General features: G+C 48.2%; 1 protein-coding gene across 1 annotated transcript in view; it reads left to right on the top strand.

Annotated features, from left to right (window-relative positions):
• Positions 1 to 23,365, top strand: part of LOC311117603 (transcriptional regulator ATRX-like) — a gene marked incomplete at its 3' end in the record, with an annotated part of 73,814 nt that extends 50,449 nt beyond the window's left edge. The window contains exons 21-26 of the mRNA XM_084192541.1: positions 2,371 to 2,501; positions 5,593 to 5,687; positions 13,208 to 13,344; positions 18,484 to 18,631; positions 19,122 to 19,222; positions 23,253 to 23,365. Of these exons, the coding sequence (XP_084048667.1) occupies positions 2,371 to 2,501; positions 5,593 to 5,687; positions 13,208 to 13,344; positions 18,484 to 18,631; positions 19,122 to 19,222; positions 23,253 to 23,365 (725 nt within the window). The remainder of the gene's footprint in view (positions 1 to 2,370; positions 2,502 to 5,592; positions 5,688 to 13,207; positions 13,345 to 18,483; positions 18,632 to 19,121; positions 19,223 to 23,252) is intronic.
• Positions 23,366 to 25,667: the final 2,302 nt, after the last annotated feature.

The following is a 25,667-nucleotide window of genomic DNA, read 5'->3' as shown; positions in this document are numbered from 1 at the left end:
AATAGAACATCCCCCAACATAATAACTAATAGAAAGGAATAGAACATCCCCAAACATAACTAATAGAAAGGAATAGAACATCCCCAAACATAATAACTAATAGAAAGGAATATAACATCCCCAACATAATAACTAATAGAAAGGAATAGAACATCCCCAAACATAATAACTAATAGAAAGGAATAGAACATCCCCAAACATAATAACTAATAGAAAGGAATAGAACATCCCCAAACATAATAACTAATAGAAAGGAATAGAACATCCCCAAACATAATAACTAATAGAAAGGAATAGAACAACCCCAAACATAATAACTAATAGAAAGGAATAGAACATCCCCAAACATAATAACTAATAGAAAGGAATAGAACATCCCCAAACATAATAACTAATAGAAAGGAATAGAACATCCCCCAACATAATAACTAATAGAAAGGAATAGAACATCCCCAAACATAATAACTAATAGAAAGGAATAGAACATCCCCAAACATAATAACTAATAGAAAGGAATAGAACATCCCCCAACATAATAACTAATAGAAAGGAATAGAACATCCCCCAACATAATAACTAATAGAAAGGAATAGAACATCCCCAAACATAACTAATAGAAAGGAATAGAACATCCCCAAACACAATAACTAATAGAAAGGAATAGAACATCCCCCAACATAATAACTAATAGAAAGGAATAGAACATCCCCCAACATAATAACTAATAGAAAGGAATAGAACATCCCCAACATAATAACTAATAGAAAGGAATAGAACATCCCCCAACATAATAACTAATAGAAAGGAATAGAACATCCCCAAACATAATAACTAATAGAAAGGAATAGAACATCCCAAACATAATAACTAATAGAAAGGAATAGAACATCCCCAAACATAATAACTAATAGAAAGGAATAGAACATCCCCAAACATAATAACTAATAGAAAGGAATAGAACATCCCCAAACATAATAACTAATAGAAAGGAATAGAACATCCCCAACATAATAACTAATAGAAAGGAATAGAACATCCCCCAACATAATAACTAATAGAAAGGAATAGAACATCCCCAAACATAATAACTAATAGAAAGGAATAGAACATCCCAAACATAATAACTAATAGAAAGGAATAGAACATCCCCAAACATAATAACTAATAGAAAGGAATAGAACATCCCCAACATAATAACTAATAGAAAGGAATAGAACATCCCCAAACATAATAACTAATAGAAAGGAATAGAACATCCCCAACATAATAACTAATAGAAAGGAATAGAACATCCCCAAACATAATAACTAATAGAAAGGAATAGAACATCCCCAACATAATAACTAATAGAAAGGAATAGAACATCCCCAAACATAATAACTAATAGAAAGGAATAGAACATCCCCAAACATAATAACTAATAGAAAGGAATAGAACATCCCCAAACATAATAACTAATAGAAAGGAATAGAACATCCCAAAACATAATAACCTTTAGCACTAATCAAAGCTTGTGTTTCAGATTGGAGATGTTGAAGTGTTATGTCTCACATTGTTCAGGTGTTGATATGAGTGTAGATGTTGAAGTGTTACGTCTCACATTGTCCTGGTGTTGATATGAGTGTAGATGTTGAAGTGTTACGTCTCACATTGTCCTGGTGTTGATATGAGTGTAGATGTTGAAGTGTTACGTCTCACATTGTCCTGGTGTTGATATGAGTGTAGATGTTGAAGTGTTACGTCTCACATTGTCCTGGTGTTGATATGAGTGGAGATGTTGAAGTGTTACGTCTCACATTGTCCTGGTGTTGATATGAGTGTAGATGTTGAAGTGTTACGTCTCACATTGTCCTGGTGTTGATATGAGTGTAGATGTTGAAGTGTTACGTCTCACATTGTCCTGGTGTTGATATGAGTGTAGATGTTGAAGTGTTACGTCTCACATTGTCCTGGTGTTGATATGAGTGTAGATGTTGAAGTGTTACGTCTCACATTGTCCTGGTGTTGATATGAGTGTAGATGTTGAAGTGTTACGTCTCACATTGTCCTGGTGTTGATATGAGTGTAGATGTTGAAGTGTTACGTCTCACATTGTTCTGGTGTTGATATGAGTGTGAGGGAGTGGTACCTTATTCAGCTGGGATGGGCATGAAACATATATACATTCTCCCTGTCTCACACCTCTTTGTCTCTCTCTCTCTCTCTCTCTCCCCCTCTCACACACCTCTGTCTCTGTCGTTCTGGCTCTGTCTGTCGTTCTGGCTCTGTCTGTCTGTCTGTCTGTGTCTCTCTCTCTGTGTCTGTCTGTCTCTCTCTCTGTGTCTGTCTGTCTCTCTCTCTCTCTGTCTCTCTCTCTGTCTCTGTGTGCAGGTGCGGGGAACGTGGTGGAGGGGGGTCGGGGCCGAGCCGGGACCAAACTCTTCCAGGACTTCCAGATGCTCAGCAGAATCTGGACCCATCCCTGGTGTCTCCAGCTGGACTACATCAGCAAGGAAAACAAGGTGACTACACCCCAGGAGAACCTACCTGCCGCTCCTCCCATCTGTTACCCCTCAACCTGCCGCTCCCATCTGTTACCCCTCAACCTGCCGCTCCCATCTGTTACCCCTCAACCTGCCGCTCCCATCTGTTACCCCTCAACCTGCCGCTCCCATCTGTTACCCCTCAACGTGCCGCTCCTCCCATCTGTTACCCCTCAACCTGCCGCTCCTCCCATCTGTTACCCCTCAACCTGCCGCTCCTCCCATCTGTTACCCCTCAACCTGCCGCTCCTCCCATCTGTTACCCCTCAACCTGCCGCTCCTCCCATCTGTTACCCCTCAACCTGCCGCTCCTCCCATCTGTTACCCCTCAACCTGCCGCTCCTCCCATCTGTTACCCCTCAACCTGCCGCTCCTCCCATCTGTTACCCCTCAACCTGCCGCTCCTCCCATCTGTTACCCCTCAACCTTCCGCTCCTCCCATCTGTTACCCCTCAACCTGCCGCTCCTCCCATCTGTTACCCCTCAACCTGCCGCTCCTCCCATCTGTTACCCCTCAACCTGCCGCTCCTCCCATCTGTTACCCCTCAACCTGCCGCTCCTCCCATCTGTTACCCCTCAACCTGCCGCTCCTCCCATCTGTTACCCCTCAACCTGCCGCTCCCATCTGTTACCCCTCAACCTGCCGCTCCTCCCATCTGTTACCCCTCAACCTGCCGCTCCTCCCATCTGTTACCCCTCAACCTGCCGCTCCTCCCATCTGTTACCCCTCAACCTGCCGCTCCTCCCATCTGTTACCCCTCAACCTGCCGCTCCTCCCATCTGTTACCCCTCAACCTGCCGCTCCTCCCATCTGTTACCCCTCAACCTGCCGCTCCTCCCATCTGTTACCCCTCAACCTGCCGCTCCTCCCATCTGTTACCCCTCAACCTGCCGCTCCTCCCATCTGTTACCCCTCAACCTGCCGCTCCTCCCATCTGTTACCCCTCAACCTGCCGCTCCTCCCATCTGTTACCCCTCAACCTGCCGCTCCTCCCATCTGTTACCCCTCAACCTGCCGCTCCTCCCATCTGTTACCCCTCAACCTGCCGCTCCTCCCATCTGTTACCCCTCAACCTGCCGCTCCTCCCATCTGTTACCCCTCAACCTGCTCCTCCTCCCATCTGTTACCCCTCAACCTGCCGCTCCTCCCATCTGTTACCCCTCAACCTGCCGCTCCTCCCATCTGTTACCCCTCAACCTGCCATCCTCCCATCTGTTACCCCTCAATCTGCAGCTCCTCCCATCTGTTACCCCTCAACCTGCCGCTCCTCCCATCTGTTACCCCTCAACCTGCCGCTCCTCCCATCTGTTACCCCTCAACCTGCCGCTCCTCCCATCTGTTACCCCTCAACCTGCCGCTCCTCCCATCTGTTACCCCTCAACCTGCCGCTCCTCCCATCTGTTACCCCTCAACCTGCCGCTCCTCCCATCTGTTACCCCTCAACCTGCCGCTCCTCCCATCTGTTACCCCTCAACCTGCCGCTCCTCCCATCTGTTACCCCTCAACCTGCCGCTCCTCCCATCTGTTACCCCTCAACCTGCCGCTACCATCTGTTACCCCTCAACCCGCCGCTCCTCCCATCTGTTACCCCTCAACCTGCCGCTCCTCCCATCTGTTACCCCTCAACCTGCCGCTCCTCCCATCTGTTACCCCTCAACCTGCCGCTCCTCCCATCTGTTACCCCTCAACCTGCCGCTCCTCCCATCTGTTACCCCTCAACCTGCCGCTCCTCCCATCTGTTACCCCTCAACCTGCCGCTCCTCCCATCTGTTACCCCTCAACCTGCCGCTCCTCCCATCTGTTACCCCTCAACCTGCCGCTCCTCCCATCTGTTACCCCTCAACCTGCCGCTCCTCCCATCTGTTACCCCTCAACCTGCCATCCTCCCATCTGTTACCCCTCAATCTGCCGCTCCTCCCATCTGTTACCCCTCAACCTGCCGCTCCTCCCATCTGTTACCCCTCAACCTGCCGCTCCTCCCATCTGTTACCCCTCAACCTGCCGCTCCTCCCATCTGTTACCCCTCAACCTGCCGCTCCTCCCATCTGTTACCCCTCAACCTGCCGCTCCTCCCATCTGTTACCCCTCAACCTGCCGCTCCTCCCATCTGTTACCCCTCAACCTGCCGCTCCTCCCATCTGTTACCCCTCAACCTGCCGCTACCATCTGTTACCCCTCAACCTGCCGCTCCTCCCATCTGTTACCCCTCAACCTGCCGCTCCTCCCATCTGTTACCCCTCAACCTGCCGCTACCATCTGTTACCCCTCAACCTTCCGCTCCTCCCATCTGTTACCCCTCAACCTGCCGCTCCTCCCATCTGTTACCCCTCAACCCGCCGCTCCTCCCATCTGTTACCCCTCAACCCGCCGCTCCTCCCATCTGTTACCCCTCAACCTGCCGCTCCTCCCATCTGTTACCCCTCAACCTGCCGCTCCTCCCATCTGTTACCCCTCAACCTGCCGCTACCATCTGTTACCCCTCAACCTTCCGCTCCTCCCATCTGTTACCCCTCAACCTGCCGCTCCTCCCATCTGTTACCCCTCAACCTGCCGCTACCATCTGTTACCCCTCAACCTTCCGCTCCTCCCATCTGTTACCCCTCAACCCGCCGCTCCTCCCATCTGTTACCCCTCAACCCCGCCGCTCCTCCCATCTGTTACCCCTCAACCTGCCGCTCCTCCCATCTGTTACCCCTCAACCTGCCGCTCCTCCCATCTGTTACCCCTCAACCCGCCGCTCCTCCCATCTGTTACCCCTCAACCCGCCGCTCCTCCCATCTGTTACCCCTCAATCTGCCGCTCCTCCCATCTGTTACCCCTCAACCTGCCGCTCCTCCCATCTGTTACCCCTCAACCCGCCGCTCCTCCCATCTGTTACCCCTCCTCGCCAGAGCTCCTATTGGTTCCAATGGAACATTTTGGGCCTGCTGGTAGCTTTGAGGCCTTTGTACTTGTCTTTATTAAACCATGTTCCTGCTCTGATTTGACTTTCGGTGTATCTTGTGTTTTAGGGGTTCTGACTGTGTATCTTGTGTTTTAGGGGTTCTGACTGTGTATCTTGTGTTTTAGGGGTACTTTGATGAGGACAGCATGGAAGAGTTCATCGCCTCGGAGACCGAGGAGTCTTCTATGAGCATGACCTCTGAGGACGAGAAACAGAAAAAGTAACCACGTTATTTACAGGAATGCAAACTCGTCACTTTTCGGCTATATTCACCTTTTTTGCGATATTCTCCGTTGTGTAGCTCTGTGGGAAGAAAACGGTGTGGGGGGGGTCTGACAAAGTACGCAGAGTGTATCACCCATTGAGCTATAAAAGAGGCCCAGAGTGTATCACCCATTCAATAAAATCTATTTATAAAGCCCTTTTTACATCAGTAGATGTCACAAAGTGCTATACAGAAACCCAGCCTAAAACCCCAAACAGCAAGCAATGCAGATGTAGAAGCACAGTGGCTAGGAAAAACTCCCTAGAAAGACAGGAACCTAGGAAGAAACCTAGAGAGGAACCAGGCTCTGAGGGGTGGCCAGTCCTCTAGTGGCTGTACTGGGTAGAGAGGAACCAGGCTCTGAGGGGTGGCCAGTCCTCTTCTGGCTGTGCCGGGTGGAGATTATAACAGTACATGGCCATTAAGGCCAGATTGTTCTCCAAGATGTTCAAACCTTCATAGATGACCAGCAGGGTCAAATAATAATCACAGTGGTTGCAACAGGTCAGTACATCAGGAGTAAATGTCACTTGGCTTTTCATAGCCGGGCATTTAGAGGTTGAAATAGCAGGTGGCGTAGAGAGAGAGAGTTGAAAACAGCAGGTCCGGGACAAGGTAGCACGTCCGGTGAACAGGTCAGGGTTCCATAGCCGCAGGCAGAAGAGTTAAAACTGGAACGACCAGGTGGACTGGGGACAGCCAGGAGTCATCCGGCCAGGTAGTCCTGAGGCATGGTCCTCCGGGAGAGACAGAGAGAGAGAATTAGAGGGTGCATACTTAAATTCCCACAGGACACCAGATAAGACAGGAGAATAACACCAGATATAACAGACTGACCCTAGCCCCCCGGCACATAGACTATTACAGTTAGTGAGTGCATACATTTTTCAGACCACCAACCTATAAGATTGAGCTATAAGACTCCCAGGGTTGATCACCCATTGAGCTGTAAAAGAGGTGCGAACAGATCTTCTCCCTGTGTGATCTCTGAATAATGGTGGATGTTTCTCTTATTGAAATGAATGACTGAGCACAGAATGCATCCCTACACGTCCAACAATATCAGATTTCAGAGTGATGTCAGATATGGCATATCAGAATGAGTGCTTCATCCAATATCTGGTGTGACAGCTGTGAGAAGCCAGCTGCTTCCCCTAACCAGTCATTAGTCTCCCCAGCTGCTTCCCCTAACCAGTCATTAGTCTCCCCAGCTGCTTCCCCTAACCAGTCATTAGTCTCCCCAGCTGCTTCCCCTAACCAGTCATTAGTCTCCTCAGCTGCTTCCCCTAACCAGTCATTAGTCTCCCCAGCTGCTTCCCCTAACCAGTCATTAGTCTCCTCAGCTGCTTCCCCTAACCAGTCATTAGTCTCCCCAGCTGCTTCCCCTAACCAGTCATTAGTCTCCCCAGCTGCTTCCCCTAACCAGTCATTAGTCTCCCCAGCTGCTTCCCCTAACCAGTCATTAGTCTCCCCAGCTGCTTCCCCTAACCAGTCATTAGTCTCCCCAGCTGCTTCCCCTAACCAGTCATTAGTCTCCTCAGCTGCTTCCCCTAACCAGTCATTAGTCTCCTCAGCTGCTTCCCCTAACCAGTCATTAGTCTCCTCAGCTGCTTCCCCTAACCAGTCATTAGTCTCCCCAGCTGCTTCCCCTAACCAGTCATTAGTCTCCCCAGCTGCTTCCCCTAACCAGTCATTAGTCTCCCCAGCTGCTTCCCCTAACCAGTCATTAGTCTCCTCAGCTGCTTCCCCTAACCAGTCATTAGTCTCCTCAGCTGCTTCCCCTAACCAGTCATTAGTCTCCTCAGCTGCTTCCCCTAACCAGTCATTAGTCTCCTCAGCTGCTTCCCCTAACCAGTCATTAGTCTCCCCAGCTGCTTCCCCTAACCAGTCATTAGTCTCCCCAGCTGCTTCCCCTAACCAGTCATTAGTCTCCTCAGCTGCTTCCCCTAACCAGTCATTAGTCTCCTCAGCTGCTTCCCCTAACCAGTCATTAGTCTCCTCAGCTGCTTCCCCTAACCAGTCATTAGTCTCCTCAGCTGCTTCCCCTAACCAGTCATTAGTCTCCTCAGCTGCTTCCCCTAACCAGTCATTAGTCTCCTCAGCTGCTTCCCCTAACCAGTCATTAGTCTCCTCAGCTGCTTCCCCTAACCAGTCATTAGTCTCCCCAGCTGCTTCCCCTAACCAGTCATTAGTCTCCCCAGCTGCTTCCCTTAACCAGTCATTAGTCTCCCCAGCTGCTTCCCCTAACCAGTCATTAGTCTCCTCAGCTGCTTCCTCTAACCAGTCATTAGTCTCCTCAGCTGCTTCCCCTAACCAGTCATTAGTCTCCTCAGCTGCTTCCCCTAACCAGTCATTAGTCTCCTCAGCTGCTTCCCCTAACCAGTCATTAGTCTCCTCAGCTGCTTCCCCTAACCAGTCATTAGTCTCCCCAGCTGCTTCCCCTAACCAGTCATTAGTCTCCTCAGCTGCTTCCCCTAACCAGTCATTAGTCTCCTCAGCTGCTTCCCCTAACCAGTCATTAGTCTCCTCAGCTGCTTCCCCTAACCAGTCATTAGTCTCCTCAGCTGCTTCCCCTAACCAGTCATTAGTCTCCTCAGCTGCTTCCCCTAACCAGTCATTAGTCTCCTCAGCTGCTTCCCCTAACCAGTCATTAGTCTCCTCAGCTGCTTCCCCTAACCAGTCATTAGTCTCCTCAGCTGCTTCCCCTAACCAGTCATTAGTCTCCCCAGCTGCTTCCCCTAACCAGTCATTAGTCTCCCCAGCTGCTTCCCTTAACCAGTCATTAGTCTCCTCAGCTGCTTCCCCTAACCAGTCATTAGTCTCCCCAGCTGCTTCCCCTAACCAGTCATTAGTCTCCCCAGCTGCTTCCCCTAACCAGTCATTAGTCTCCTCAGCTGCTTCCCCTAACCAGTCATTAGTCTCCCCAGCTGCTTCCCCTAACCAGTCATTAGTCTCCCCAGCTGCTTCCCCTAACCAGTCATTAGTCTCCTCAGCTGCTTCCTCTAACCAGTCATTAGTCTCCTCAGCTGCTTCCCCTAACCAGTCATTAGTCTCCTCAGCTGCTTCCCCTAACCAGTCATTAGTCTCCCCAGCTGCTTCCCCTAACCAGTCATTAGTCTCCTCAGCTGCTTCCCCTAACCAGTCATTAGTCTCCCCAGCTGCTTCCCCTAACCAGTCATTAGTCTCCCCAGCTGCTTCCCCTAACCAGTCATTAGTCTCCTCAGCTGCTTCCTCTAACCAGTCATTAGTCTCCTCAGCTGCTTCCCCTAACCAGTCATTAGTCTCCTCAGCTGCTTCCCTTAACCAGTCATTAGTCTCCCCAGCTGCTTCCCCTAACCAGTCATTAGTCTCCTCAGCTGCTTCCCCTAACCAGTCATTAGTCTCCTCAGCTGCTTCCCCTAACCAGTCATTAGTCTCCTCAGCTGCTTCCCCTAACCAGTCATTAGTCTCCCCAGCTGCTTCCCCTAACCAGTCATTAGTCTCCTCAGCTGCTTCCCCTAACCAGTCATTAGTCTCCTCAGCTGCTTCCCCTAACCAGTCATTAGTCTCCCCAGCTGCTTCCCCATTCCATAAGTTTGAATGTTATTTAGGTGTGATTGGTAGCTGGGGTGGAGAGGGAGATGGGGTGTAGAGGGAGATGGGGTGGAGAGGGAGATGGGGTGTAGAGGGAGATGGGGTGGAGAGGGTGATGGGGTGGAGAGGGAGATGGGGTGGAGAGGGAGATGGGGTGTAGAGGGAGATGGGGTGGAGAGGGAGATGGGGTGGAGAGGGAGATGAGATGGGGTGGAGAGGGAGATGGGGTGTAGAGGGAGATGGGGTGGAGAGGGTGATGGGGTGGAGAGGGAGATGGGGTGGAGAGGGAGATGGGGTGGAGAGGGAGATGGGGTGGAGAGGGAGATGGGGTGGAGAGGGAGATGGGGTGGAGAGGGTGATGGGGTGGAGAGGGAGATGGGGTGTAGAGGGAGATGGGGTGGAGAGGGAGATGAGATGGGGTGTAGAGGGAGATGGGGTGGAGAGGGAGATGGGGTGGAGAGGGAGATGGGGTGGAGAGGGAGATGGGGTGGAGAGGGAGATGGGGTGGAGAGGGAGATGAGATGGGGTGGAGAGGGAGATGGGGTGTAGAGGGAGATGGGGTGGAGAGGGTGATGGGGTGGAGAGGGAGATGGGGTGGAGAGGGAGATGGGGTGGAGAGGGAGATGGGGTGGAGAGGGAGATGGGGTGGAGAGGGAGATGGGGTGGAGAGGGTGATGGGGTGGAGAGGGAGATGGGGTGTAGAGGGAGATGGGGTGGAGAGGGAGATGAGATGGGGTGTAGAGGGAGATGGGGTGGAGAGGGAGATGGGGTGGAGAGGGAGATGGGGTGGAGAGGGAGATGGGGTGGAGAGGGAGATGGGGTGTAGAGGGAGATGGGGTGTAGAGGGAGATGGGGTGGAGAGGGAGATGGGGTGGAGAGGGAGATGGGGTGGAGAGGGAGATGAGATGGGGTGGAGAGGGAGATGAGATGGGGTGGAGAGGGAGATGGGGTGTAGAGGGAGATGGGGTGTAGAGGGAGATGGGGTGGAGAGGGAGATGAGATGGGGTGTAGAGGGAGATGGGGTGTAGAGGGAGATGGGGTGGAGAGGGAGATGGGGTGGAGAGGGTGATGGGGTGGAGAGGGTGATGGGGTGGAGAGGGTGATGGGGTGGAGAGGGAGATGGGGTGGAGAGGGAGATGGGGTGGAGAGGGAGATGGGGTGGAGAGGGTGATGGGGTGGAGAGGGTGATGGGGTGTAGAGGGAGACGGAGATGGAGAGGGAGATGGGGTGGAGAGGGAGATGGGGTGGAGATGGGGTGTAGAGGGAGATGGGGTGTAGAGGAGAAACTGAGCGCTGCCATCACTGAAAAAAAGTTTCTAGTCCAAAAGTTGTTCTCAAAAGTTCTGCCCCATATTACTGGAGTGTGAGGGAGTGAAGAGTAGAATGGTTTCATTTGACCAGTCGTGGTCAAAAGTTTTGAAAATGACACATGTTAATTTTCACAGTCTGCTGCCTCTGTTTTTATGATGGCAATTTGCATATACTCCAGAATGTTATGAAGAGTGATCAGATGAATTGCAAATTCCCTCTTTGCCATGAAAATGAACTTAATCCCCCAAAAAACATTTCCACTGCATTTCAGCCCTGCCACAAAAGGACCAGCTGACATCATGTCAGTGATTCTCTCGTTAACACAGGTGAGAGTGTTGACGAGGACAAGGCTGGAGATCACTCTGTCATGCTGATTGAGTTAGAATAACAGACTGGAAGCTTTAAAAGGAGGGTGGTGCTTGAAATCATTGTTCTTCGTCTGTTAACCATGGTTACCTGCAAGGAAACACGTGCCGTTATCATTGCTTTGCACAAAAAGGGCTTCACAGGCAAGGATATTGCTGCTAGTAAGATTGCACCTAAATCAACCATTTATCGGATCATCAAGAACTTCAAGGAGAGAGGTTCAATTGTTGTGAAGAAGGCTTCAGGGCGCCCAAGAAAGTCCAGCAAACGCCAGGACTGTCTCCTAAAGTTGATTCAGCTGCGGGATCGGGGCACCACCAGTGCAGAGCTTGCTCAGGAATGGCAGCAGGCAGGTGTGAGTGCATCTGCACGCACAGTGAGGCGAAGACTTTTGGAGGATGGCCTGGTGTCAAGAAGGAAAGCTAGGAAGCCATTTCTCTCCAGGAAAAACATCACTGACAGACTGACATTCTGCAAAAGGTACAGGGATTGGACTGCTGAGGACTGGGGTAAAGTCATTTTCTCTGATGAATCCCCTTTCCGATTGTTTGGGTCATCTGGAAAAAAGCTTGTCCGGAGAAGACAAGGTGAGCGCTACCATCAGTCCTGTGTCATGCCAACAGTAAAGCATCCTGAGACCATTCATGTGTGGGGTTGCTTCTCAGCCAAGGGAGTGGGCTCACTCACAATTTTGCCTAAGAACACAGCCATGAATAAAGAATGGTACCAACACATCCTCCGAGAGCAACTTCTCCCAACCATCCAAGAACAGTTTGGTGACGACCAATGCCTTTTCCAGCATGATGGAGCACCTTGCCATAAGGCAAAAGTGATAACTAAGTGGCTTGGGGAACAAAACATCGACATTTTGGGTCCATGGCCAGGAAACTCCCCAGACCTTAATCCCATTGAGAACTTGTGGTCAATCCTCAAGAGGCGGGTGGACAAACAAAACCCCACAAATTCGGACAAACTCCAAGCATTGATTATGCAAGAATGGGCTGCCATCAGTCAGGAAGTGGCCCAGAAGTTAATTGACAGCATGCCAGGGCGGATTGCAGAGGTCTTGAAAAAGAAGGGTCAACACTGCAAATATTGACTCTTTGCATAAACGTAATGTAATTGTCAATAAAAGCCTTTGACACTTATGGAATGCTTGTAATTATACTTCAGTATACCATAGTAACATCTGACAAAAATATCTAAAAACACTGAAGCAGCAAACTTTGTGAAGACCAATACTTGTGTCATTCTCAAAACTTTTGACCACGACTGTCCTCGATATTACCTCAATTACACTGTGTACAAAACATTAGGAACACCTGCTCCTTCCATGACAGACTGACCTTTCACTGTTGACTGTTTATCATACTGCAATATACAACCTTTCACTGTTGACTGTTTATCATACTGCATAATACAACCTTTCACTGTTGACCGTTATCATACTGCACAATACAACCTTTCACTGTTGACCGTTATCATACTGCACAATACAACCTTTCACTGTTGACTGTTTATCATACAGCATAATACAACCTTTCACTGTTGACCGTTATCATACTGCACAATACAACCTTTCACTGTTGACTGTTTATCATACAGCATAATACAACCTTTCACTGTTGACCGTTATCATACTGCACAATACAACCTTTCACTGTTGACCGTTATCATACTGCACAATACAACCTTTCACTGTTGACCGTTATCATACTGCACAATACAACCTTTCACTGTTGACCGTTATCATACTGCACAATACAACCTTTCACGGTTGACCATTTATCATACTGCAATATACAACCTTTCACTGTTGACCGTTTATCATACTGCAATATACAACCTTTCACGGTTGACCGTTATCATACTGCACAATACAACCTTTCACTGTTGACTGTTTATCATACTGCAATATACAACCTTTCACTGTTGACTCTCTATCATACTGTAATATACAACCTTCCACTGTTGACTGTCTATCATACTGCAATATACAACCTTTCACGGTTGACCGTTATCATACTGCACAATACAACCTTTCACTGTTGACTGTTTATCATACTGCAATATACAACCTTTCACTGTTGACTGTCTATCATACTGCAATATACAACCTTTCACTGTTGACTGTTTATCATACTGTAATATACAACCTTTCACTGTTGACTGTCTATCATACTGTAATATACAACCTTCCACTGCTCTGCCCCCCCCCCCTGTAGGAAGAAGAAGCGGGGGAAAGCTAAGAAGAAGAACAGTGACTCGGACAGCGATGCTCTGGAGGTGATAAAGGAATGGAACACCAGCTCCAGAGGAGGAGACCCATCCAGCCGCAACCGGGCCGAGCCAGAGGAGGAAGGTATAGAATCATCAGCCTGTAGATTGATATAATGTTGTGTTGTACGTTAGAACATATGATGGGAAGGTACGGGGTAGAACAGATATTGTATGTCAGGTAGGTAGAGGATTGGAGCAGTGTTTGCTCTGTTCGTTACATGTCCATCTGCAGTGCTCAGAGCGTTTCACCCCATATGTATAATGCCTTGGGAAAGTATTCCTTCACATTTTATTGTTACAAAGTGGGATTACAATTAATTTAATTTTTTGTTTTTTTTGTCAACAATCTACGCAAGATACTTTGTCAAAGTGGAATAAAAATTACATATATTTTTTAAAGGTTAATAAAAGATAAATAACTTAAATATAGTCGTTGCGTCAGTATTCAGCTCCCTGAGTATTCAGCTCCCTGAGTCAATACATGTTTGAAACACCTTTGGCAGCGATTACAGCTGTGTCTTTCTGGGTAAATCTCTAATTGTCATAATTCTTCAAGCTCTGTCAAGGTGCTGGGGATCATGGCCTAGACAGCAATGTTCAAGTCTTACCATAGATTTTCAATCAGATTTAAGGCAAAACTGTAATTTGGCCACTCGGGAACATTCACTGTCTTCTTGGTAAGCAACTCCAGTGTAGATGTGGCTTTGTGTTGTAGGTTATTGTCCGGCTGAAAGGTGAATTCCTCTCCCCAGTGTCTGGTGTAAAGCAGACTGAAGCAGGCTTTGCTCTAGGATTTTTGCCTGTGCTTAGCTCCATCCCATTTTCATCCTGAAAAACTCCCCAGTCTTTGCCGATGTCAAGAATACCCATACCATGAAGCAGCCACCACCATGGTTGAAAATAAGTTACTCAGTGATGTGTTGTGTTGGATTTGCCCCAAACATAAAGTGTATTAATTTGCTGTGTTTTGTTGCAGTATTACTTTAGTGCCTTGTTGCGTACAGGATGCATGTTTTGGAATATTTGTATTATGTATATTATGCTTCTTTTCACTCTGTCATTTAAGTCATAATTGTGGAGTCATTACAATGTTATTGATCCGTCCCATCACAGCCTTTGGCCTCTGTAGCTGTTTTAAAATGACCAGTGGCCTCATGGTAGCGTCCCTGAGCAGGTTCCTTCCTGTCCCATCACAGCCTTTGGCCTCTGTAGCTGTTTTAAAATGACCAGTGGCCTCATGGTAGCGTCCCTGAGCAGGTTCCTTCCTGTCCTGCAGCTCACTTCGGGAGGATACTATCTTTGATGTGTCTGGGTGGTTTAATACATAGTCCACAGCGTCATTATTAACCTGACCATGCTTAAAGAGATATTCAATGTCTGATTGGTTATTGTTACCAATCAGCTTGAAATTCAATACTTGACTGGTGGACCTTTAATTTATTTCCGTGTCAAATCGCCAACCCATCCCTTATTTCCGTGTCAAATCGCCAACCCATCCCTTATTTCCGTGTCAAATCGCCAACCCATCCCTTATTTCCGTGTCAAATCGCCAACCCATCCCTTATTTCCGTGTCAAATCGCCAACCCATCCCTTATTTCCGTGTCAAATCGCCAACCCATCCCTTATTTCCGTGTCAAATCGCCAACCCATCCCTTATTTCCGTGTCAAATCGCCAACCCATCCCTTATTTCCGTGTCAAATCGCCAACCCATCCCTTATTTCCGTGTCAAATCGCCAACCCATCCCTTATTTCCGTGTCAAATCGCCAACCCATCCCTTATTTCCGTGTCAAATCGCCAACCCATCCCTTATAGGATTAATTGACACACAAACAAACATTACAATAATTCACTGTGGTAATTAAATTATAATTCTTCTTCCGGTGTTCTCTGCATTGCGCATCGCATAAAGAGGGAAAAAATGTAAGGTAAAAATCGATACATAATAGTAAATAAGGTTATCCAAACAATAATTATATCCCTAGAGCAGTAAAATAATATACATGCATACACACCGTATATATACACATACATACATAACATATTCAGTTTCTCCTCATGGCTCAGCCATATAATGCCAGGGTATATCTGGTGGTCTGTCTCCTCAGCCACATAATGCCAGGGTATATCTGGTGGTCTGTCTCCTCAGCTACATAATGCCAGGGTATATCTGGTGGTCTGTCTCCTCAGCCACATAATGCCAGGGTATATCTGGTGGTCTGTCTCCTCAGCCACATAATGCCAGGGTATATCTGGTGGTCTGTCTCCTCAGCCACATAATGCCAGGGTATTTCTGGTGGTCTGTCTCCTCAGCTACATAATGCCAGGGTATATCTGGTGGTCTGTCTCCTCAGCCACATAATGCCAGGGTATATCTGGTGGTCTGTCTCCTCAGCTACATAATGCCAGGGTATATCTGGTGGTCTGTCTCCTCAGCTACATAATGCCAGGGTATAACTGGTGGGCTGTCTCCTCATGGCTCAGCCACATCATGCCAGGGTATATCTGGTGGTCTGTCTCCTAATGGCTCAGCCATATAATGCCAGGGTATATCTGGTGGTCTGTCTCCTCAGCTACATAATGCCAGGGTATATCTGGTGGTCTGTCTCCTCAGCCACATAATGCCAGGGTATATCTGGTGGTCTGTCTCCTCAGCTACATAATGCCAGGGTATATCTGGTGGTCTGTCTCCTCAGCCACATAATGCCAGGGTATATCTGGTGGTCTGTCTCCTCAGCCACATAATGCCAGGGTATATCTGGTGGTCTGTCTCCTCAGCCACATAATGCCAGGGTATATCTGGTGGTCTGTCTCCTCAGCCATATAATGCCAGGGTATATCTGGTGGTCTGTCTCCTCATGGCTCAGCCACATAATGCCAGGGTATATCTGGTGGTCTGTCTCCTCAGCCACATAATGCCAGGGTATATCTGGTGGTCTGACTCCTCAGCCACATAATGCCAGGGTATATCTGGTGGTCTGTCTCCTCAGCCACATAATGCCAGGGTATATCTGGTGGTCTGTCTCCTCAGCTACATAATGCCAGGGTATATCTGGTGGTCTGTCTCCTCAGCCACATAATGCCAGGGTATATCTGGTGGTCTGTCTCCTCAGCCACATAATGCCAGGGTATATCTGGTGGTCTGTCTCCTCAGCCACATAATGCCAGGGTATATCTGGTGGTCTGTCTCCTCAGCTACATAATGCCAGGGTATATCTGGTGGTCTGTCTCCTCAGCCACATAATGCCAGGGTATATCTGGTGGTCTGTCTCCTCAGCCACATAATGCCAGGGTATATCTGGTGGTCTGTCTGGAATCAGACCAAGCGTATAGCGTGGTAGAAAGGGCAATAGAGGATAAAATGAGTTTCATTCTCGATTTCTTCGAGGTCGCGATAGTTACATAGTCTTTCCTCCTCCATTTCACCTCAATCACTGCAGAATGCTGTGGTAGCCATGCTGGTTAAGTGTGACTTGAATTCTAAATAAATCACAGACAGTGTCACCAGCAAAGCACCCCCACACCATAACAACACCTCCTCCATGCTTCACGGTGGGAAATACACCCCCGGAGTTCATCCGTTCACCCACACTGCGTCTCACAAAGACACGGCGGTTGGAACCAAAAATCTCAAACTACAGACCAAAGGACAGATTTCCACCGGTCTAATGTCCATTGCTCGTATTTCTTGGCCCAAGCAAGTCTCTTCTTCGTGTCCTTTAGTAGTGGTTTCTTTGCAGCAATTCGACCATGAAGGCCTGATTCACACAGTCTCCTCTGAACAGTTGATGTTGAGATGTGTCTGTTAATTGAACTCTGTGAAGCATTTATTTGGGCTGCAATTTCTGAGGCTGGTAACTCTAATGAACTTATCCTCTGCAGCAGAGGTAACTCTGGGTCTTCCATTCCTGTGGCGGTCCTCATGAGAGCCAGTTTCATCATAGCGCTTGATGGTTTTTGCGACTGCACTTGAAGAAACTTTCAAAGTTCTTGAAATGTTCCGTATTGTCTGACCTTTATGTCTTAAAGTAATGATGGACTGTCGTTTCTCTTTGCTTATTTGAGCTGTTCTTGCCATAATATGGACTTGGTCTTTTACCAAATAGGGCTATCTTCTGTATACCCCCCCAACCATGTCAAAACACAACTGATTGGCTCAAATGCATTAAGAAGGAAATAAATTATTCTTCTGAAAGAAAGAAAAAGTCCAGTGTCTGTGTTCTTTTGCCCATCTTTTCTTTTTATTGGCCAGTCTGTGATATGGCTTTTTCTTTGCATCTCTGCCTTGAAGGTCAGCATCCCGGAGTCGCCTCTTCACTGTTGACGTTGAGACTGGTGTTTTGCGGGTACTATTTAATGAAGCTACCAGTTGAGGACCTGTGAGGCGTCTGTTTCTCAAACTAGACACTCTAATGTATTTGTCCTCTTGCTCAGTTGTGCACCGGGGCCTCCCACTCCTCTTTCTATTCTGGTTAGAGCCGGTTTGCGCTGTTCTGTGAAGGGAGTAGTACACAGCGTTGTACGAGATCTTCAGTTTCTTGGCAATTTCTCGCATGGAATAGCCTTCATTTCTCAGAAAAATAATAGACTGACGAGTTTCAGAAGAAAGTTATTTGTTTCTGGCCGTTTTGAGCCTATATTCAAACCCACAATTGCTGTTGCTCCAAATACTCAACTAGTCTCAAGAAGGCCAGTTTTTTTTATTGCTTCTTTAATCAGCACAACAGTTTTCAGCTGTGCTAACATCATTGCAAAAGGGTTTTCTAATGATCAATTAGCTTATTAAAATGATAAACTTGGATAAGCAAACACAACGTGCCATTGGAACACAGGACTGATGGTTGCTGATAATGGGCCTCTGTACGCCTATGTAGATATTCCATTAAAAATCAGCTGTTTCCAGCTACAAAAGCCATTTACAACATTAACAATGTCTACACTGTATTTCTGATCAATTTGATGTTATTTTAATTGACAAAAAAATAGCTTTTCTTTAGAAAACAAGGAAATTGACCACAAACTTTTGAACGGTAGTGTATGCATCTTCCTATTTGACATTAGAATATTTTGTGTAGATTGTTGACAAAAAATGACAATTAGATCAGATCTATTAGGTTTTAATCCCACGATAAAATGTGAAGAAATCTAAGGGGTCTGAATACTGACCACCTGACCTCACTGATCCAGCTCTGACCTAACCCTTGCCCTCTGCTCTCCCCAGTGCGTCCAGCCTCCAGCCCTGGCACCAGGAGTCATGACTGGCACAAGGAGTTTGTCACGGAGGCCGACTCTGAGATCCTGGAGCATTCTGGGAAGATGGTGCTGCTGTTTGAGATCCTCCGTATGGCCGAGGAGGTGGAAGACAAAGTGTAAGGCGCCTGCCAAGCTCTGGAAATAGGCAACACTTTGAGACCAGATGTACTGAATTGATCAATGCTAAGTGCTTGAATGAAATGTTTCAAAATGGCGCAGTGGAACATTTCCATGTTTTCAAACGTCCTGTTAACATGACAGTATCTTCTATCCCCAAACGTCCTGTTACCATGACAGTATCTTCTATCCCCAAACGTCCTGTTAACATGACAGTATCTTCTATCCCCAAACGTCCTGTTACCATGACAGTATCTTCTATCCCCAAACGTCCTGTTACCATGACAGTATCTTCTATCCCCAAACGTCCTGTTACCATGACAGTATCTTCTATCCCCAAACGTCCTGTTACCATGACAGTATCTTCTATCCCCAAACGTCCTGTTACCATGACAGTATCTTCTATCCCCAAACGTCCTGTTACCATGACAGTATCTTCTATCCCCAAACGTCCTGTTACCATGACAGTATCTTCTATCCCTTCATCAGTCTGGTCTTCAGTCAGTCTCTGATCTCTCTGGACCTGATTGAAGACTTCCTGGAGCTGGCTGGCCGAGCCAACGAGGAGGAAAAACCCTTTCCATACAAAGGTACTATACTGCCCTACACCCTAACACTAACCCCTACACCACAACCTCAAGGCCCTACACCCTAACACTGACCCCTACACCCTAACACTAACCCCTACACCACAACCTCTAGGCCCTACACCCACCCTGTCCACTACCAACCCCTAGCCTAGTGTTCCCCAACCTCTAGGCCCTACACCCTAACACTAACCCCTACCAACCCCTAGCCTAGTGTTCCCCAACCTCTAGGCCCTACACCCTAACACTAACCCCTACCAACCCCTAGCCTAGTGTTCCCCAACCTCTAGGCCCTACACCCTAACACTAACCCCTACCAACCCCTAGCCTAGTGTTCCCCAACCTCTAGGCCCTACACCCTAACACTAACCCCTACCAACCCCTAGCCTAGTGTTCCCCAACCTTTTCCTTTAGGTGCACTAGAAATATTAGGCTAGAAACCATGTGTTACTGGTAGAAACCACGTATACTGGTAGAAACCATGTATACTGCTAGAAACCATGTATACTGCTAGAAACCATGTATACTGCTAGAAACCATATATACTGCTAGAAACCATATATACTGGTAGAAACCATGTATACTGGTAGAAACCATGTATACTGGTAGAAACCATGTATACTGGTAGAAACCATGTATACTGGTAGAAACCATGTATACTGCTAGAAACCACGTATACTGCTAGAAACCATGTATACTGGTAGAAACATGTATACTGGTAGAAACCATGTATACTGGTAGAAACCATGTATACTGCTAGAAACCATGTATACTGCTAGAAACCATGTATACTGCTAGAAACCATGTATTACTGGTAGAAACCATGTATACTGCTAGAAACCATGTATTACTGGTAGAAACCATGTATACTGCTAGAAACCATGTATACTGGTAGAAACCATGTATACTGCTAGAAACCATGTATACTGCTAGAAACCATGTATACTGCTAGAAACCATGTATTACTGGTAGAAACCATGTGTTACTGGTAGAATACTAAGGTCGTACTGACAGAAAGCAACAAACTCTGAAGACATGCAACATGTGTACATGCACACACTGTCGCTCTCCGCCCCTCCTCTCAGCACAGCCTCTGGCGTTAGGTGATGTTCTTAATTAAACCTCGGCAGCTGTTTTTGCTTTCATTTTGATGATTAGACCTTTACTTTTTTTTTATCCCACAAGAAAAATATTTGCTTAAGGGTTTGCAATTTGTAATGAAAAGATCAGTGAAGTAATTGGAACCATACTGAATGTTAGAGTTGTGGAGCAGGCAGCGTGGCAGGCTGTATTAAAAAGCTGAACACACTCTCTGTTATGGAAGTACTTTAGCTTACACCTCTCTCAGTACTTTAGCTTACACCTCTCTTAGTACTTTAGCTTACACCTCTCTTAGTACTTTAGCTTACACCTCTCTCAGTACTTTAGCTTACACCTCTCTCAGTACTTTAGCTTACACATCTCTCAGTACTTTAGCTTACACCTCTCTTAGTACTTTAGCTTACACCTCTCTTAGTACTTTAGCTTACACCTCTCTCTTAGTACTTTAGCTTACACCTCTCTCAGTACTTTAGCTTACACCTCTCTCAGTACTTTAGCTTACACCTCTCTTAGTACTTTAGCTTACACCTCTCTCAGTACTTTAGCTTACGTCTCTCTCAGTACTTTAGCTTACACCTCTCTCAGTACTTTAGCTTACACCTCTCTTAGTACTTTAGCTTACACCTCTCTTAGTACTTTAGCTTACACCTCTCTCAGTACTTTAGCTTACACCTCTCTCAGTACTTTAGCTTACACCTCTCTCAGTACTTTAGCTTACACCTCTCTTAGTACTTTAGCTTACACCTCTCTCAGTACTTTAGCTTACACCTCTCTCAGTACTTTAGCTTACACCTCTCTCAGTACTTTAGCTTACACCTCTCTCTCAGTACTTTAGCTTACACCTCTCTTAGTACTTTAGCTTACACCTCTCTCAGTACTTTAGCTTACACCTCTCTCAGTACTTTAGCTTACACCTCTCTCTCAGTACTTTAGCTTACACCTCTCTCAGTACTTTAGCTTACACCTCTCTCAGTACTTTAGCTTACACCTCTCTCAGTACTTTAGCTTACACATCTCTCAGTACTTTAGCTTACACCTCTCTTAGTACTTTAGCTTACACCTCTCTTAGTACTTTAGCTTACACCTCTCTCTTAGTACTTTAGCTTACACCTCTCTCAGTACTTTAGCTTACGTCTCTCTCAGTACTTTAGCTTACACCTCTCTCAGTACTTTAGCTTACACCTCTCTCAGTACTTTAGCTTACACCTCTCTCAGTACTTTAGCTTACACCTCTCTTAGTACTTTAGCTTACACCTCTCTCTCAGTACTTTAGCTTACACCTCTCTCAGTACTTTAGCTTACGTCTCTCTCAGTACTTTAGCTTACACCTCTCTCAGTACTTTAGCTTACACCTCTCTCTCAGTACTTTAGCTTACACCTCTCTCTCAGTACTTTAGCTTACACCTCTCTCTCAGTACTTTAGCTTACACCTCTCTCTCAGTACTTTAGCTTACACCTCTCTCAGTACTTTAGCTTACACCTCTCTCAGTACTTTAGCTTACACCTCTCTCAGTACTTTAGCTTACACCTCTCTCAGTACTTTAGCTTACACCTCTCTCAGTACTTTAGCTTACACCTCTCTCAGTACTTTAGCTTACACCTCTCTCTCAGTACTTTAGCTTACACCTCTCTCAGTACTTTAGCTTACACCTCTCTCAGTACTTTAGCTTACACCTCTCTCAGTACTTTAGCTTACACCTCTCTCTCAGTACTTTAGCTTACACCTCTCTCTTAGTACTTTACATCTCCATATGGTGTCATGCTCAGTTTGATCTACTCCAGGAAGTGATATTGCAGACTTTCTCATTGAGTATCTGAAGTTGAAGACCGACAGGGTACTGCAGGCTGCCATTAGCTACTAAATTATGCTTATAACTTATTTTGTGTGCAATTTAAATGACTTTTTCCCTTCCACTATAATGGGGGATCCTGTTTTCTGCAAACAATGCCTGCAGTACTGCGGTCATCCTTGAACTTAATGGCTTCGTTAAGTTGGGGCAGTCGTTCTCCCTGTCCTAGAGTCTAGTGATGCATTTTGAAACAAGGCCTGTCTAGGGATTGTTTTGGGACTAGGCCTGTTTAAGGATTGGTTTGGGAGAAAGCTTGCGTATTGCCTACCTAAACTGAAGCTGACAGGAGAAGGCTTGCCTCTTGCTTAGCTAAACTGAAGCTGACAGGAGAAGGCCTGCCTCTTGCTTAGCTAAACTGAAGCTGACAGGAGAAGGCCTGCCTCTTGCCTACCTAAACTGAAGCTGACAGGAGAAGGCCTGCCTCTTGCCTACCTAAACTGAAGCTGACAGGAGAAGGCCTGCCTCTTGCTTAGCTAAACTGAAGCTGACAGGAGAAGGCCTGCCTCTTGCCTACCTAAACTGAAGCTGACAGGAGAAGGCCTGCCTCTTGCTTAGCTAAACTGAAGCTGACAGGAGAAGGCTTGCCTCTTGCTTAGCTAAACTGAAGCTGACAGGAGAAGGCTTGCCTCTTGCTTAGCTAAACTGAAGCTGACAGGAGAAGGCTTGCCTCTTGCTTAGCTAAACTGAAGCTGACAGGAGAAGGCTTGCCTCTTGCTTAGCTAAACTGAAGCTGACAGGAGAAGGCTTGCCTCTTGCTTAGCTAAACTGAAGCTGACAGGAGAAGGCCTGCCTCTTGCTTAGCTAAACTGAAGCTGACAGGAGAAGGCCTGCCTCTTGCTTAGCTAAACTGAAGCTGACAGGAGAAGGCTTGCCTCTTGCTTAGCTAAACTGAAGCTGACAGGAGAAGGCTTGCCTCTTGCTTAGCTAAACTGAAGCTGACAGGAGAAGGCTTGCCTCTTGCTTAGCTAAACTGAAGCTGACAGGAGAAGGCCTGCCTCTTGCTTAGCTAAACTGAAGCTGACAGGAGAAAAAGGGCAAACTGTATGATGACTGTACTAACTACACGGTGTTTACCTGTGCAGGTGAGGGGAAGTGGTTCCGGAACATAGACTACTACCGTTTGGACGGCTCCACCAACGCCCTGAACCGGAAGAAGTGGGCAGAGGAGTTCAATGACACCAGCAACGTCCGGTAAAGTACACCACACAAATCACTAAACGACACCCCACTCCCCACTAAACGACACCCCACTCCCCCATTCCCCACTAAACGACACCCCACTCCCCCATTCCCCACTAAACGACACCCCACTCCCCCATTCCCCACTAAACGACACCCCGCTCCCCACTAAACGACACCCCACTCCCCACTAAACGACATCCCACTCCCCCCCGCTCCCCACTAAACTACACCCCACTCCCCCCCGCTCCCCACTAAACGACACCCCGCTCCCCACTAAACGACACCCCGCTCCCCACTAAACTACATCCCACTCCCCCCCGCTCCCCACTAAACTACATCCCACTCCCCACTAAACGACATCCCACTCCCCCCCGCTCCCCACTAAACTACACCCCGCTCCCCACTAAACTACATCCCACTCCCCCCCGCTCCCCACTAAACTACACCCCACTCCCCCCCGCTCCCCACTAAACTACATCCCACTCCCCCCCGCTCCCCACTAAACTACACCCCGCTCCCCACTAAACTACATCCCACTCCCCCCCACTCCCCACTAAACTACACCCCGCTCCCCACTAAACTACACCCCACTCCCCACTAAACTACACCCCACTCCCCACTAAACGACACCCCACTCCCCACTAAACTACACCCCGCTCCCCACTAAACGACACCCCGCTCCCCACTAAACTACACCCCACTCCCCACTAAACTACACCCCACTCCCCACTAAACGACACCCCGCTCCCCACTAAACGACACCCCACTCCCCACTAAACTACACCCCGCTCCCCACTAAACTACACCCCACTCCCCACTAAACTACATCCCACTCCCCCCCGCTCCCCACTAAACTACACCCCACTCCCCACTAAACTACATCCCACTCCCCCCCACTCCCCACTAAACTACACCCCACTCCCCACTAAACTACACCCCGCTCCCCACTAAACTACATCCCACTCCCCCCCACTCCCCACTAAACTACACCCCACTCCCCACTAAACTACACCCCGCTCCCCACTAAACTACACCCCACTCCCCACTAAACTACACCCCACTCCCCACTAAACTACATCCCACTCCCCACTAAACTACATCCCACTCCCCCCCGCTCCCCACTAAACTACACCCCACTCCCCACTAAACTACATCCCACTCCCCACTAAACTACATCCCACTCCCCCCCGCTCCCCACTAAACTACACCCCGCTCCCCACTAAACTACATCCCGCTCCCCCCCGCTCCCCACTAAACTACATCCCACTCCCCCCCGCTCCCCACTAAACGACACCCCACTCCCCCATTCCCCACTAAACGACACCCCACTCCCCCATTCCCCACTAAACGACACCCCACTCCCCCGCTCCCCACTAAACGACACCCCACTCCCCACTAAACGACATCCCACTCCCCCCCGCTCCCCACTAAACTACACCCCACTCCCCCCCCGCTCCCCACTAAACGACACCCCGCTCCCCACTAAACGACACCCCGCTCCCCACTAAACTACATCCCACTCCCCCCCGCTCCCCACTAAACTACATCCCACTCCCCACTAAACGACATCCCACTCCCCCCCGCTCCCCACTAAACTACACCCCGCTCCCCACTAAACTACATCCCACTCCCCCCCGCTCCCCACTAAACTACACCCCACTCCCCCCCGCTCCCCACTAAACTACATCCCACTCCCCCCCGCTCCCCACTAAACTACACCCCGCTCCCCACTAAACTACATCCCGCTCCCCCCCGCTCCCCACTAAACTACACCCCGCTCCCCACTAAACTACACCCCACTCCCCACTAAACTACACCCCACTCCCCACTAAACTACACCCCACTCCCCACTAAACTACATCCCACTCCCCCCCACTCCCCACTAAACTACACCCCACTCCCCACTAAACTACACCCCACTCCCCACTAAACTACACCCCACTCCCCACTAAACTACATCCCACTCCCCCCCGCTCCCCACTAAACTACACCCCGCTCCCCACTAAACTACACCCCACTCCCCACTAAACTACACCCCACTCCCCACTAAACTACACCCCACTCCCCACTAAACTACACCCCACTCCCCACTAAACTACATCCCACTCCCCCCCGCTCCCCACTAAACTACACCCCGCTCCCCACTAAACTACACCCCACTCCCCACTAAACTACACCCCACTCCCCACTAAACTACACCCCGCTCCCCACTAAACTACATCCCACTCCCCCCCACTCCCCACTAAACTACACCCCGCTCCCCACTAAACTACATCCCACTCCCCCCCACTCCCCACTAAACGACACCCCGCTCA

This window comes from Coregonus lavaretus, assembly GCF_964263955.1.
Source record: "Coregonus lavaretus genome assembly, contig: HAP1_SCAFFOLD_967, whole genome shotgun sequence".
Classification (NCBI taxonomy): Eukaryota; Metazoa; Chordata; class Actinopteri; order Salmoniformes; family Salmonidae; genus Coregonus; species Coregonus lavaretus.
The sequence above is the reverse complement of the archived record's forward strand: the minus strand, read 5'-3'. Positions and strand labels throughout refer to the sequence as shown.